Source organism: Haliotis rufescens, unplaced genomic scaffold (genome assembly GCF_023055435.1).
Source record: "Haliotis rufescens isolate VD_foot unplaced genomic scaffold, xgHalRufe1.0.p SCAF_7, whole genome shotgun sequence".
NCBI classification, from domain to species: Eukaryota; Metazoa; Mollusca; class Gastropoda; order Lepetellida; family Haliotidae; genus Haliotis; species Haliotis rufescens.
The window spans coordinates 41201534-41214848 of NW_025964361.1; the positions used below are offsets into that span (position 1 = coordinate 41201534).

At 41.2% G+C, this 13315-nt stretch overlaps 1 protein-coding gene across 2 annotated transcripts in view; it reads left to right on the forward strand.

Annotated features, from left to right (window-relative positions):
• LOC124132709 (leucine-rich repeat-containing protein 74A-like) overlaps positions 1-13315 on the forward strand; it is a 141643-nt gene that overhangs the window by 92745 nt on the left and 35583 nt on the right. For both annotated transcript variants that reach the window (XM_048387782.1, XM_048387781.1), the window contains one exon: positions 3790-4004. In XM_048387782.1, coding sequence (XP_048243739.1) covers positions 3790-4004 — 215 coding nt within the window. The remainder of the gene's footprint in view (positions 1-3789; positions 4005-13315) is intronic.

A 13315-nucleotide genomic window follows, 5' to 3' on the forward strand; every position in this document is an offset into this window, starting at 1 on the left:
GCGGCTATCTCTCATCATGGTCCATATCCAGGGTAATCTTACGGCTCAACGATACATCAACGAAATTCTCCTACCACACGTCCTTCCAATTGCAGCCAACGGCGTGGTGTATTTCAGCAGGACAACGCTCGACCGCATACAGCACGGATCACAAGAGCAATAACGTCTACACAGCAACAACGTTGATGTTCTCCCCTGGCCCTCCAGATCCCCGGATTTGAAACCGATAGAGCACCTGTGGGATGAATTGGATAGACGGCCACGCCGACGTCAACCACAACCCCAGACGTTGCAGCAGTTGGTTCTTGCGTTGCAGGCCGAGTTGGCTACCATTCCCAAGGATGTGATTCGCATACTCGTCTCTTCCATGGGCAGGAGATGTCAGGCCGCTATCGATTCCAACGGGGGACATACGCGTTATTGATGGTAGCTGACCTTCATCTTTTCCTGTGTACCGATAACTGAGATGACTACAATCACCAAGTGTTCTCTCCACAACATTTCGGCTCAATACCATGTATGGTTCCTCGTATAAATGTATTTTCCTACCTCACACAAATATGGTTTGCGTTTCTTTTCTTTTTTTGAAGAGTATATAAACACGTCCATTTTAGTTCTGGAAACCAATTTGTCCAGAAACTCTCCGCGCTGTGACCAGTCTCGGACAAAGGTATTTACAAAATTCTCTATTGTCGTGGTTATATACTAAAGTAGAAGAATTTAAAAAAAGAATACTAAAACTTGCCATTAAAATAACACGACATCAGAATATATAATTCCTAGTACAAAATAGTTTCAGATACTATTTTTCCCGGTCATTGCATTTACGTTTGCCACGTTATGTTATTGTGTATGTTTTAAGTTAATCGCCAGTAGATTGGTGTTTCCGGATTAGCTTACAAGCAAATACACACGATCTTAATTCCTACATAGAAAACAATGCCCGACAGAACAAGAAATACAGTGGAAATGGTAAATCATCATTTCTAGTGATGTGTAATCGCAAATTTCACATGTTCACTGACAAACTTTGCTGTCGCGTTGTTCGTTCACCTGAAGCTATTCGATGTAGTTTTCTAACCAACAGTAAAAAAGTTTACTGAATGTGTAAGTCTTTTTTATGTCCCTCAGAATCTGGCTTATCTAAGGTCATGTACGATATGTCACGTAGTTAGCTTTGAAACTCACGGTTACTCACGATGACCTTTAAATTCTTGCAGTAAAATAAACTCAAGAGACCTGCAGAGAAATCAGCGTAGTGGAAATCTGTCGAGTATGCGCTTACCATATTACTTAAAACATATGGTAGGCTCATATTCATGTAAACATGTAAACCTATTTTTTGATCATTGAATCGTAAGCAAAGTGGTATGGTCCCAATGATTGTGAAAATGTTCTTGTTTTACCTCATCTATATAGTATTCTCAGATGAGCTGACACGCATGGAAAGTAGTCCGTACATTTTGCATTTTCCATCAATACTCTTTGACAGATTAGGTAAAAACATGGTGTAAGTGTTGTTTTACTATGAATGGCTTCAAGTTTCAAAATGGCGGCCGGCAGCCATCTTAGTTTCCGGAACAATTTCCTCAAACACGAAATTACCCTTGGGCTGAATTTGTTTGGCTGAATGACTTATCTAGTTTACTGAATAAAAATAAAAGATGGCTGGTGGCTATATTGGCAAAATCACGAAGGATACAGGCATACTACAGAGTTAGGCTTTGATCTCAAAGAGGTTTTAATCTGATATTCAAATCGATTAGGCCATTCCCACTTCTTTACACTTGATCAACATTAGCAGCTTTGGTATGTCATTGTATTTACTTCAGTCGTTTAAATAATATTTCATATAAATTAATGAAATTGAATTTCAAATGTCTCATAATGCCATAAATACATGCCATACCAAATCCAAAATGTCGAACAGCCGTTGCTGGTGGTTGTTCATTTCATTCTCAATTTCATATCTAATGCATATTAATGAAGTTTATTGTATTTAGTTGACTAAATTCCAAAGGGCAGTAATTCCTTTGAATAGTATCAGATTGCACATAGTTTGTGGAATGTGGTTGTCATCTATTGTCATGCTTTACGTTTGGTACAGCTGACACCGGCAGTGTAGTTGGTTTGAATATCATTTCAATATTACACAGATATTGTCAGCAATATTTCTATTTGTTCCGGTGGGTTTATATGTTGGTGGTCGTCATCACATTTGTTAGAGTATGCATCTTCCACGTTTTATTATATAGACTGAGGATATTCCATGTGTAGAGTGAAATATCACGTTTCTCTCATCGAGTCACGGACCGTCACGAGATGAGTGAAACGTGATATTTCACTCTACACATGGAATATTCTATATATCTTTTTTGCGAGATGTCTACCGGAAAAATATTTATTATTTCATTTCCTTTCATTAATTATTTCATATGTAAAACTTATAATTCTACCTCCCTAACACACAGAGAAGTTTCACCACCACTCTTAAAAATATAAGTTAAAGTAACACAAAATATTTGATGTCTTTTAAATCCTTATCGTTACTCTGGAAATGATTATACACAAAATCAACTTCAACAAACAACATTCCTGAAATCTAAGAGACCGTTGTTGAAAGCGAAAGAATACACGGTGGTCAAGTAACAAAAACGGCGGTTTGAGAAACGAACAGTCTCGATTGACAAGTTCACTGTGAAATTCACAGTTTAAAACGAAACATTTTCAAGAGAATAACAAACGGTGAGAAGCGATATTACCTCCACAAATGACCATCTGTCTTTATATTTTAACATGTCAATGTGGAACTAACGTAAATAGGAAGTCAACAGTTTGTGTACGGGCTATACACTTACGATAAATGGAGATAGTTGGCGGGGAGGTAACTCTTGTAAGACAATAGTTCCGTCAAAGTGAAAATGTTCAATGTTCACTGTAGTAAAATATAAGGTGTTATGTTCACTGCAAGGAAAATATCACTTTTCTCAACTTCACAAAACTCAGTCTTTAACGCTGAAGTTCAGTTAACTACGGTTATAACGAACTCAAATATATATAAAGCCAGCACTGAAGTGAATTCACTAACTTTGGTGCAGATTCCGGACCAATGATATAGCATGTTTTAGGAACCTACCTCCGGGGATAGAGCAGTTACAATTCGTGACTAGGCTGGTTGGGTGGCAACGTGCCCTGATATTTATATGCTCATGCACTCATCCACTAGTTTGCTTGGCCTAGATTTGATTATTTAAACGTGGTTGGTTCATGTCATCGATCCCAATTGCGTAGATCGATGCTCATGTTGTCAATCACTCGTTTATTTACAGACTGCCGTCATAGCTGGAATATTGCTAAGTGCGGCGTTAAACAACAAACAAACAAAACAAAATATTGTACGATCAAGTGAGTGAGTGAGTGAGTTGGGTTTAACGCCGCTTTTAACAGTATTCCAGTTATATCGCGGCGTGTCAGCTTAATGTGGGAGGAAAGCCCGAAGTGATGCAGGTCTCAGACGTTTACCACTTCGGTGAAACCAACGAGCACGGGTATGGTTCTGACAAACCTAGAAACATAATCGGGGCGAACCGGGATTCGAACCCACAATGATAGGTTTCTGGCGTGCCCAAGGGACGCAACTCTGCACAGCGAATCGCGGCGCCTTAGACGACTGGGCCACCCGTGCCCCCTGTACGATCAAGATTAATATTGTCACATATAGATCGTTTACTATCAAGATTAATGTTACGTTCATATCATGTATTATCAACATTAATATTTTATTTTCAGATCCAGATGTTGTGTCGACGTCATTTGACGAGGTTGTGGACTTTGTTCCTGATACATCCGGGTCAGTCAGCCAAAAAGTGTACCAACGCGCATGCGCACGGTTGCAGCTCATTCCGTCCAAACACGTGTACAGTCGCCTGGAACAGACGGAAATTCTCCTACCAAACTGTTTCCTAGGCCATACAGAGGTCAAGGCCCTCGCTATTGCCCTTGTGGTAAGAGACATTACTAATACGTGGAGGTGCTATTAGCTGAGGCTGTTGTATCGTTTGTCTTTGTGGTGGAAGTTAGTAAGTTAGTGAGTTGGGTTTAACACCGCTTTGAACAGTATTCCAGTTATATCGCGGCGTGTCAGCTTAATGTGGGAGGAAAGCCCGAAGTGATGCAGGTCTCAGACGTTTACCACTTCGGTGAAACCCACGAGCATGGGTATGGTGCTGTCAAACCTAGAAACAGAACCGTGACGAACCGGGATTCGAACCCATGATCACAGGTTTCTGGCGTTTCCAAGGGACGCAACTCTGCACAGCGAATTGCGACTCCGTTGACGACTTGGCCACTTGTGCCCCCTGGTAGCGCGGAAGCAAAGTGAGTTCTCAATATGGAATCATAAGGAACGGCTGGTTAGTTATATGGGATGGAGGATAATTATATATTATAATGTAATTGTGGGTCATTTCAATGTTGTCTATGGGTTTGTTTTGTTGTTTAACGTCAGTGATTGATATTATGAGCACCAATCCTTGCCGCCGGCGTACAATGACATATAATCAACCAGGTCACCGAGTCTGACCACTCAATCCACGTGGTTGCCTCTCCCGACAAGGATATGTTGCTGGGGGCCAGTTCTAGCCCGGATTCCCCACTTGATTGTTACAGTTCGATAATAATCAACAGAACATGTGGTTTCTTTTATAAAAAAAACCTCTTTGGGTCAGTAATACAACATGAACAAGACATTATTTACCTTGTGTAAATCACATGGTGTCGTCACCATTCATATAACTTTTACCTCTATTTCGCATTTTACGCCCAGTAAAATCTCTTTCGTCGGATAATCCCATCTTCCCGCGGCAAGAGAGTTAACTGACTTTCAAAGTCCTGTTTCCACCCTTGGCGAACAAGGCTGGAATTCCTGGGCTCGATCGTAGCGCCACCAGTGGCTATTACGAGTTATGTCCCTTCTATGCCTCTCATATGGACCAGTCAGATTCCACCTCTCGTATCACTTGCATTTGCTTCAAACAAAACTGCGGCGCCCAGTCAAGACGATCTGATCGATAATCAAGAACTATATATTGTGATAAAACGAGTCTTACATCGCGAAGTGCATCACATCACGTGAGCGCCTTGATTAAAAACATGAACAGATTTAGAAAATATCTGTTGACAAAGAGTTACCGGTGCACATACTTTGCAAATCCTGCAATCGACCGAAATCTGCATGACTGTTTACGAACCGGATTTCGATTTCGGAGCGCGGTTTTGATTGGACTATGCATGAACTCGTTTGTCCAGCCAAAACTCCATAATACCGGCCTAGTTCGGCAAGGGTGGAAACTGGACTTTTATAGTCAGTTAACTCACTTGCCTCGGGAAAAGGAACAATCCAGACTGGTTATTCTCTGGCATTGACGTTTTATATACTGAACATCAAAGTTAGAGATCATGAATATATTATGCAATCTCATTAAAATCAGACCTGAGTTCTCGCTGCCTGAGGACATTCCATTACGGGTCACGCCAGAACGACCTTTCACCAACTTTGACCGACGACTGAAATGACAAACAAGAAGTCGACATCAGCCAATTAGAAAGCAGCTTTCTCGAGCTTTACGGCAGTCGTTTCAACCTGGCGACTTCCATTTCAGACTACGTTTGCAAAATATGTTGACACAGTTCTCGATTAAAATTTTGAAAACTGAACAAACGAACATTCCGGAATGTCTAATATATGGTTGAGATTGTATAGCAATGCTTCCCACACACTGTTCAACGCCTCCTCCGTTCAAATGTTTATCCCACTGAAGCGAGAGACAGACGGTAATTTTGACGAATGAGTCGTACGGGTCGTAACTGTCGTTCGGATTACCCCGTCTTGACGTTTTCGAGGTTGCATGATTAGGAAACACATTCCGACTGTCACTTTCATGATCTGGTAAGCGACGCCCTGATTGGTCGGATGAAAGGTCGTTCTGACGTGACCCTCAATGGGATGTCCTCAGATCTTTGTTTAGCGATAGCGAGAACTAGGCTCTGATTTTAATGAGATGGGAATATATGTTGGGACAGTTTTATGAAATTGTGTTCAGTTTTCACGACAAAAGAAGTCCTCCAAAAATATACATGATCCCTTACTTTTTATGTTCAGTATTTTTATGCAAAACATACATTTGTTGACCACCCCACGTCTTACAAAGAGGATCGGTCCCTTAAGACACCAGAAACTTGTCTCTAAAGTTCTACAGCTCTGATTGTAATGACACAAAAGCCCCCATGCGTTTAGACCATTACATGCAATGAACTGTAAGGTTTCTTTTTCGCAAAGCAATCTGAATGTAAGACTGCGATTAGAACCTTTACATGGTAATAATACGAACACAGACACGACCTTACTGAAGGGTTTCTACAAAGATCTAGTCTAGCATGTTATGTCCTGTTGATTTGAGCTGTGCCATTTATCATCCGCTGAAATTACATTAAACACGCAGTGTCTTTGGAGAATTCAACTTAAAACACAAAACACAGATTAATCGAGTAAAAAAACTCGTGCCACAGAATGTATGCATTTCAGAGAAGGTCGAACGTGCATACTTTATGATGGCATTTTTAAGTCTGATCGCGGTAATAGAGAATTTGAGAACTTGTTTATCGTATCGAGAAGTTCTTTTCATTTTCCATTTTGTTTTATATAAAATGATGACACAGACATGCGGCAGTATTTGTAATAAGCGATGAGATGTGCTGACTCGTGGAGAATTCTATTCAGCTGAGCACGGGCTGCTGCTGATTAAGCGCTATTATTTATAGTGTTCGTGATCGGATCAGTCAATTTAGTGCAGAGTAATAAGCGGAGGCTAACCTAAAGCAAATGTTATGTATAATTCACCGGTAATCCCATGTTAGAGCACGGACAGTGCATACATGTATACCCTTATAGTTATTTAATGTGAAGTTTACATGACGTATGGCTTTTTCATTGGACAAAACTGACGTTCATTAGCTTTTGAGCGACACATTTTGTCGTTTTTTTTCGAGACTGTATTGTTGAAATGACTTTAAATGATAGACTTCTTCCATATTACTGTGGAAAACGCCTGGGAATTTCCTAGATCAAATAAATACATATTCCCGAGGCGAGGGAGTTAACGGACTAGATAAGTCCAGTTTCCACCTTGCCGAACTAGGCTGGAATTATGGAGTTATATTTTGGCTGGACTAACGAGTCTATGCATAGTCCAATCAAAATCGTGTAACGAAATCGACTTCCGGTTCATAAACTGCCGTGCAGATTTCGGTCGATTTACAAGGATTTGCAAAGCATGTCTACCGTCAGTTTAGCGTCAACATGTTTATTCCAAATATGTTCATGTTTTAATCAAGGTGCTCACGTGATTTGATGCACTTCGCGAAGTAAGACGCATTTTGTTACAATTTAGAGCTTGATTATCGATCAGATCGTCTTGAAACAAATTCAAGTGATACGAGAGGTGGAATCTGAATAGTCAATAGGAGGGATATAGAAGGGACATAACTCGTAAAAACCACTGGTGGCGCTACGATCGAGCACAGATTTTCCATCCTAGATTGGCAAGGGTGGAAACGGACCTTTTCAGTCCTCGATTCGGGAAGATGAATAAATACAGAAACGAGGTTTCTGAATTTAACACTTGAATCTTGAACTCAGCGTTTTAGCGTACATTGGGAATAGTCAGAGTGTTTGACTGCATGGTCGTGCAGGAATGGCCTCGCCACAACCCATCGATCGGTGTCCCGACTAACAGTGAGTGAGTGAGTGAGTTGGGTTAAACGCCGCTTTTAACAGTATTCCAGTTATATCGCGGCGTGTCAGCTTAATGTGGGAGGAAAGCCTGAAGTGATGCAGGTCTCAGACGTTTACCTCCTCGGTGAAACCCACGAGCCCGGGTATGGTGCTGACAAACCTAGAAACATAATCGGGGCGAACCGGGATTCGAACCCACAATCATAGGTTTCTGGCGTGCCCAAGGGACGACTAACAGTGACAGTCTACATAAGTCTTTGAATTGACCTCAGTATCTATTTGACACAACTTTATGATCACCTTTCAATAACCGGCCAAATGATCAGTGATGAGTCACAATTGTAATTTCCACAGGTTTATTAAAAACTTGGGAAATATTCCCCGTCACTCTTATCGTGTCGGCAATGTTAACTTCCAGTACGACGCGCTGTCAGAGTGACTGACTTATAGAAGTAGTTCTTAACAGATCGTTCTCATCTAATGACGATACTATTTGAATCGTTTTGTTATAACCAAACGACAAAAGGTGTTACTGTTACGCTCATGTCATCTTTCCTTTTCAGGAACTATTTTTTGCCGCTATACAGTTGGTTGTTGTATGGCCGTCAGTGTAAACATGACGTCACGCGCGCTGAATACAATTGTGTATACACCCTTCGTGGTATAAAATAGTGATATAAAAAACTGTTAGAATTGACTTTCGCTTTGTGTGAGTTCATTGTAGTATGAACCTTCATAAAACTTATTTAAAATAAAATCTGTGATTATCTAGTTTTTGTATTGTCCTTCGGCGACAGGTTTTTATAAGTCTATATATAATTATTATTTATGTATAATAGCTTTCTCGTCACGATATGGCTGAAATATGCCGACATAACATTTGTAAATCTGACTTAAAATGAACCTTCATAGAGTGAAGGTCGAACACTGTATGAATCGCAAGCTCCGACTTCGATACTGTTTACGTCGCTACGTCGCTACGTCGCTACGTCGCTATATAAGTGCAATAATCTTGAACGCGACGTTTAACTCCATTTCACCTCACCACCTGTTACTTTGGGCATAGAATAAAGGATGGAATACCCGATATCTTTACTTTGTCATTGCACATATGACTGTGGTCGAAGGCGCTGCTTTTTATTGAGCAGTGTTTTTGCAGATTTGATTTGAAACATTAATTGTTATTATCAATAATAATTTCTATATAGAAAAACAACTGTTCAATCACAGCCGCTAGCGGCGCATCGACACTATTGTCGTAATAAACAGACCTATAGAAACGAGTAAATAGATGTAAATATAGGGTTTGATGTCTTTCATTCGCTTGATACACAGACATGTTGTTAAAAGAAATAGTGACGCTTGTGTCGTCATCCCAAGCCCTATGCTAGAGAAACGTTGTACATCTGATGCAAGTATCCATGAAAATAGAGATTAGGAAATACAGACTGTGTGAAAAAGGATATAAGCGAAACAAAATGGTTTTGAAAATATTGGCGGTTTTACGCTTTACTTGAACTGAGACCTTTTTACTTTGGCTAAACATCATCATCATCATCATCATCATCATCATCATCATCATACAAAGAAATAATAATAATAATGTTTGATTTTGCATCAAAATGTAAGTATGAAATTTAGATTATGCAATGAATTTAATGAGACTGTCCAACACATTGTCAGTGGATGGCCAGCTTTGACACAAACACATTATCTTGAGCGGCATGATGGAGTGGCTCGATCATTTTAATTTTATTACCGTCTTCGTCATACTTCTGGTTTTGACACGGAGATCCATTCATGGTACGACCCAGAATATGTAGAGGGCGTCATGGAAAATGATAAATACAACATTCTTTGGAAAAGGCCCGTATACAGCTTCAGACCCATCCAGGCCAAAAAACCTTATCTTGTCCTTTTTTGATAAATCCAATGAAATCATTTATATCATTGAATTTTCTTTCCCTTTTGACACTAATGTGATTTTCAAGATTCACGAAAAACGTGTAAATATGCGGACCTCGCTGTCGAAATGTCACGCTTGCATCCAAATTACCAAGTTGTTCTCGGTGCCTTATATTTGGTGGAGATTACCCGGGTTTGCTACTATGAATACAACCTTTTTGACAATCTGGGTAATGCAGAAGGCTGCAGTGTTGGGGGAGTCCTCACATACTCCAACAATTTCTGGTTGGGTTTGACTTGGCAGCGCTTCCTGGGAGAAGTCTAATTCGCCGTCTGAAAACCTCCAGGATATCACCTACAGACTCTCTTTCTAAATGCCACAACTCACCTTACCAGTTCGCTCTAAAGTCGCGTTTTCGATAAAATCAACAGTATATACATTGCGTTCCAGATGCCACTCGATTCGTTTCAGAAACTCTTGCACATTTATGATTGGTGAATAAAGACAAATGCAAATTGATTTTTATCTAAACGCAACTGAACACTTGTTCATTAATCTGGATGAGTCAGAGAGTATTGTTTTACGCCGTTTTAGCAATATTCCAGCAATATCACGGCGGGGGACACCAGAAATGGGCTTCAAACATTGTACTCATGTGGGGAATCGAACCCGGTTCTTCGGGGTGACGAGCGAACACCTTAACCACTGGGCTACCCCACTGCCCCTTAATCGGGATGAACTGCACGTCTGAAACTGCCGATAGATTAAACACATTCTTGATCCAGCAATGTTCAGAAGGTTTTTTGATCCCGTAAGTCCCATTAAATCATGCTGCGTGTCTGCTTACATTGTGTAAGACATGACATATCACTGCCAGTAGGCTCATCAATATGTCATAGCAGAGACAACATCGATTTGTCTGCAACCTCAGACGAAGGTTAATCAAGTGTGTTATATGCGGTATCAAAGAAAACGTCGCCGGTGGCTTCTGTCGTTCATGCCCTGATGACCTTTGCTGCATGTTCCTGGTGTATTGTCATGTGGAACTATGCCGGGACGACGCAGTGCGGTCGACAATTACTGCATGACCGGCCACGTCCACATCTACAGGGTTGTCTGCAATCGCCACAATGCACTCATTGACTCCATCCGTGCTTACCGCCAGTTCCACAGAAGGCGATCAAGTTCGCTTGTATACCGAATAATTCATAAATTTTCTGGTTGATTTGTCGATCGGCTTACGTAATTCAATATTTACGGTTTCGTGTTGGACAATAGTCATTACAGTGGTGTAAGCGACTTGCTGGTCAAATCAGTTAGATTGGACTGCACGTCATTTGTTCTTCGAAGCTTTCGAAAACGAAAAACCCGTGAAGATCCGGGGTAGAATAGGTCTTCAGCAACCCATTCTTGCCGTAAAAGGTGACTATGCTTGTCGTTAGAGGCGACTAACGGGATCGGGTGGTCAGGCTCGCTGACTTGGTTGATGCATGTCATCGATCCCAATTACGTGGATCGATGCTCATGATGTCAATCACTGGATTGTCTGGTCCAGACTCGATAATTTACAGACCGCCGTGATATAGCTGGAATATTGCTGAGTGCGGCGTTAAACAGCAAACCAATCAACCAATTGCAACCAACCAACCGAAAACGAGAATATGAATGACGGTTTAATAATATCTCACCGACTGATAGTTTGTAAATAACACTGATCATAGAACTAAGGGGTTCTACGTGTTGCTTTGCCACAGAAAAGAGCAATCTGCGAACAGAGGGCGCTGACATAACCAGTTACTTTTTTTCCTGGCTTGACGGAAATAGCCGAACGTGAGATTGAGAAAAGAGGTTATTTAGGCCGCACATGCTTGCAAGCCATCTGACATGTGGTAATTGAAAAGCTCCCCCGGGTTCAGTTTAACCAGGTCAAGCGGTACAGATGATTGTCTTTTACCTTTCGGGTGTTTTAACTGAAAGACAAAATGTTGTGGACATTTCAAAGATGAGTTCCATCTATTAAGTTTTGAGGCGACGGGGATATGAATGAAATGAAATGAAATTCGGTATTTTTTGTGCAAACAATCGAGAACACTCAGACGTTTCAAGCAAAACTGAAATATATTTGCCGCAAGGTCCTCTTTGACAAAAATGCAAACGAGCTTCCGCAACAGACCTCATCCCTGGTTTCGTGTAGACACAGTATGCTGACTCCGAGCCGACCAGTCCTTGTTTTAACCCCTTAATGCCGAGCGCCAGACAGGGTAACAACAAGTACCATCTTTTAACATCTTTTGGTATGACGCGGTCGGGGATCGAACCCCGGATCTTCCGCTCTCCGGGCGGAAGCTCTACCACTAGACCACGGAGGCGGTCCATGCCAAACAACATTAACAATGGTAGTTGTTACCCTGTCTGGCGCTTGGCTTTAAGGTGATAAAACACTTGCTGGTTGGCTCGGAGTCAGTATACTGTGTCTGAGTTGGGTATCCTTGTTCAAACTGCGGCATGGTATCTCTGTGGGCTAGCACTATAATATCGGCATAAGTCCGGACTAGTACAAGCAGGCACGCACGCGCGCATGCCGTCGCTATCAACTGCGTTAAACCCCATTTCACTTCACCGCACTTTCCCCAATAATTTCCAAAATAAATCTCACATTCTTCATCCGAGGATGTACCGTAGTCTCACAGCGATGTTCTCAGACATGTCACACTCAACGCCATACAGGCGGGCACCTGGCATTCGTGACCTCCCGTGTCGTCCAGGGCCTAGCCAAATACACTTCGCGGAATAACGACTGATGACAAATAACTGACTCAGAGGCTTTGTGACTCTAAAGCCTTTTATTACAATCATGTTTGAATATCTTTATTTGCTGATTGCATAACATGTATTTGCGAACATGCAAGATTGTAAGATTCAACAATGTCCATCAATAATACATGTCCATGCAATTAGTGAGAATACAATATATCGATGTAATTATTAACCGAGTTTGTTTCCGTACGGTAAATATCATGTACATTATTAGGAGTGCAAATTAGATTGTGCGAGCCCTTGTTGAGTCTTAAACATGCCTTTTATTCCTAACATATGATGTTTTTTCATACTGAAACACATGAATGTAGCAATTTAACTCTTTCTTAATAAGGGCGGTCGGGTAGCCTAGTGGTTAAAGTGTTCGTTCGTCACGCCGAAGACCCGGGTTCGATTCCCGACATGGGTACAATGTGTGAAGCCAATTTCTGGTGTCCCCCGCCGTACGTGATATTACTGGGTTATTGCTAAAAGCGGCGTAAAACCACCCTTACTCACTTTATTATTACATGGTGTCTAATCGAAATTTTAGACGTATTTCCCACGTAACTTTAGATATCTTGGATGATTGCAGTACTGGATAATAAGGTCAAGGTCACGTTCTTTTAGGTATCACTACACTGAACAGACTCGTTTGTGATGTAGTGCAATATTTATTTCGGTCACGTTTTTGCGCTTGTGTGATTCCAAGTTATTATTTTCAACAAAACCAGTGAGCGAGTTGTCATATCCCCCGGACTGTCTGGTGGAGACGTGCCATTACTGGATTGTCTGGTTGACACGTACCATTACTGGATTGT